Source organism: Anopheles marshallii, chromosome 2, assembly GCF_943734725.1.
Source record: "Anopheles marshallii chromosome 2, idAnoMarsDA_429_01, whole genome shotgun sequence".
Classification (NCBI taxonomy): Eukaryota; Metazoa; Arthropoda; class Insecta; order Diptera; family Culicidae; genus Anopheles; species Anopheles marshallii.
Window position 1 is genome coordinate 54,751,724 of NC_071326.1, and position 1,481 is coordinate 54,753,204.

At 39.0% G+C, this 1,481-nt stretch overlaps 1 protein-coding gene across 1 annotated transcript; it reads left to right on the top strand.

Moving 5' to 3' along the window:
• The first annotated feature begins 881 nt into the window (after positions 1-881).
• On the top strand, positions 882-1,212 carry LOC128719428 (COP9 signalosome complex subunit 9). The gene is made up of 3 exons (XM_053813053.1): positions 882-953; positions 1,019-1,091; positions 1,169-1,212. Exons 1-3 carry the CDS (start codon positions 885-887, stop codon positions 1,210-1,212), a joined length of 186 nt encoding a protein of 61 aa, XP_053669028.1. The 5' UTR covers positions 882-884.
• The last annotated feature ends 269 nt before the right edge of the window (positions 1,213-1,481 follow it).

A 1,481-nucleotide genomic window follows, 5' to 3' on the forward strand; every position in this document is an offset into this window, starting at 1 on the left:
CCGGTGTATCTTTTCTGAGGGATTTTGCAGGCTGTCAAACGCACCCTCCCCTGTCAAATGCACCTTCTAGTTTTTCGTCTTCTTACTTGTCAAAATACTCTACATTCCACCACCTTGTCTCCTTCAATAGCCTTGCTCAATAGGGTCGTTTCCAGTGTCCCACCTCCAATCCCTAACTCCGTTGCCTTCGCAAACAGGAAGGGATTGTAGTTTGCAACGGTTTTCCATTTTGTGTTACTTTCCACTACCATGAACACTTCTTCCGTATTGGCCGGGTCGTTAATACTTAGATTAATCCTAATCTGACCTCATTTTTGACCTCATCTTCTCATTTTGGATTTGGATGGATTTTTGGATGGACTTGTTGGGTGGTTCTCTAAAAATGTTGAAATAGGACCCGAAGGCCCCTAATTCCCCCGGGTCATCGACCCCAAACACGCTCTAAACTTCTTCAACCACTCTTAATTCACTTTCCTGATACTATTAACAAAAATAAAACTATTGTAATTGGAGCTAAGTGTGTGTGTGTGTGGTACTAATTGGGTTTTTTATGTTATTTTACTTTTTCTAATTATTGGGGCTATATACAATGTTATAAATGGAGAATATGACCGATTTGCACAAGGGTTTACCGGGCACTGAAAAACCCTGGGGACCCACGATTATAACAATGCCCGCTGTCAAACGGTGAGTGTAGTTGGGCCGTATCGAAAATTGAGTGCTACATCGAACGAAATGTTAGTTTTGCGCACGGGAGACTCAAAGTTGAAATTGTTTATTGGGAAGCGTCATCTATTTGCTTTTTGGGCATGCGGTAACAGGTAAACACTTTTCCAACGCATAGTCATACAACATAAGGATCGTGTGAAGTTGCTAATATCAACATGAAGCCGATTGTAGTTGCAGACGAAATGTTTCCAGAAGGACCAGGGCCATTTATGGACCTGGAAGAGGTAAATTGTATAATTCAATTATTTAAATAATTGTGCTTTAGTTATTGGCTTCACTTTAACGATAGGCGGGAGGATCGTCGGGCTTGTTAATGGATTTAGCGGCGAACGAGAAAGACGTGCATGCTGATTTTTTTAATGGTACGCTTATGGTAATGGTACTCTACGCAAGGTATTTTGTTTTACAAACGTTCTTTTTTTTTTTAATTATATTACAGAATTTGAAGATTTGTTCGATGAAGATGAAGAGGGACAAATGTAGATGATGTTCTTGTGTTTACATTAAAGTTTTTACTGCATCTAAAAAAAGACGAATTGTACTAAAAAAATTAAAAATGGAAAATTCAACTGTTTAAAGGTGATGACAGCAAGGAATAATTGTTAACGTGGTAAAACGTATTCATTGTGGCAACATTCGGCGCAAAAATAAAAAAAATCTTCTTTATCGGGCACACATCTTCAAGAGGTTTAGACCTGCAAATTCTAGCTTTGATTTTTTTTACCGGTAGCTGGATAGCCAGTCCTGCGTAC